Source organism: Calidris pugnax, unplaced genomic scaffold (genome assembly GCF_001431845.1).
Source record: "Calidris pugnax isolate Ruff unplaced genomic scaffold, ASM143184v1 scaffold1019, whole genome shotgun sequence".
NCBI classification, from domain to species: domain Eukaryota; kingdom Metazoa; phylum Chordata; class Aves; order Charadriiformes; family Scolopacidae; genus Calidris; species Calidris pugnax.
The window spans coordinates 19,196-20,014 of NW_015091636.1; the positions used below are offsets into that span (position 1 = coordinate 19,196).

Sequence of the window (819 nt, forward strand, 5' to 3'; positions counted from 1 at the left end):
GGGGGGGTCGGGGTTTTTGGAGCGCGTTGGGCCCGTGGGGGGGGCTCGGGAGGAACCGGCCCCCCCGCTGCTGCTGGTCACTGGCCCGTTGGTGGCCACCTCCTGGGGGCGTCCCGGCCGGTGCTCCGCCTGCGAGGGTGGGGAGAGAAAGGTATCAGCCACCAACCCCCCCCAAAAATGGGTTTTACCCCCCTAAAATGGATTTGACCTCCCTGAAAAGGGACTTTGCTCCTTTAAAAAGGGATTTTATCCCCCCAAAACGGGATTTTGTCCCCCTGAAAAGGGATTTTTCTCCCCCAAAAATGGATTTTCCTCCCATAAAGGGATTTTATCCCCACTAAAAGGAATTTTACCCACCCGAAAGGGGATTTTAACCCCCCAGAATGCCGACCCCACAAGCCGGACGCTGCCCAAGGAAAGCTTTGTGCTGGAGAAGGAAGGGAGGAAAGAAGGAGAGCGAGGAAAAGGGGAAAAGAAAAGACCAGGGAAGGAGCCGGCGGCCACTTTTGGGGAGGAAAGCGGGAAACTGGCAGGTTTTTGTGCTGGTTCTCCTGGCGTTTTACCAGAGCCCCCCCCGGGCGTTTTACTGGAGCGCAGGAGCCCCCCGTGAGCTGGTGTTTAGTGGAGGAAGCGAGAAGCTGCCGGTGGAAGGAAGCGGAGCGAGGAAAAGCTTCCCCCCCCCGACGGGGGGAGAAAGAGAGAAGGGGGGGGGGCGGCAGCGGGAGCAGGGGGGGGGGGGGGGGGGGGGGAACACGGACGGACCGTGTGTCGCGCGTGTCACCTCCACTCACCTCAGGCGCTTCCCACCTCCACAAGTAG

The 819-nt window shown here is 60.8% G+C and overlaps 1 protein-coding gene across 1 annotated transcript in view; it reads right to left on the reverse strand.

The window, feature by feature from the left end:
* PAK4 (p21 protein (Cdc42/Rac)-activated kinase 4) overlaps positions 1-819 on the reverse strand; it is a 28,071-nt gene that overhangs the window by 4,196 nt on the left and 23,056 nt on the right. Inside the window, exon 7 of the mRNA XM_014961844.1 lies at positions 57-129. Within this exon, the coding sequence (XP_014817330.1) occupies positions 57-129 (73 nt within the window). The remainder of the gene's footprint in view (positions 1-56; positions 130-819) is intronic.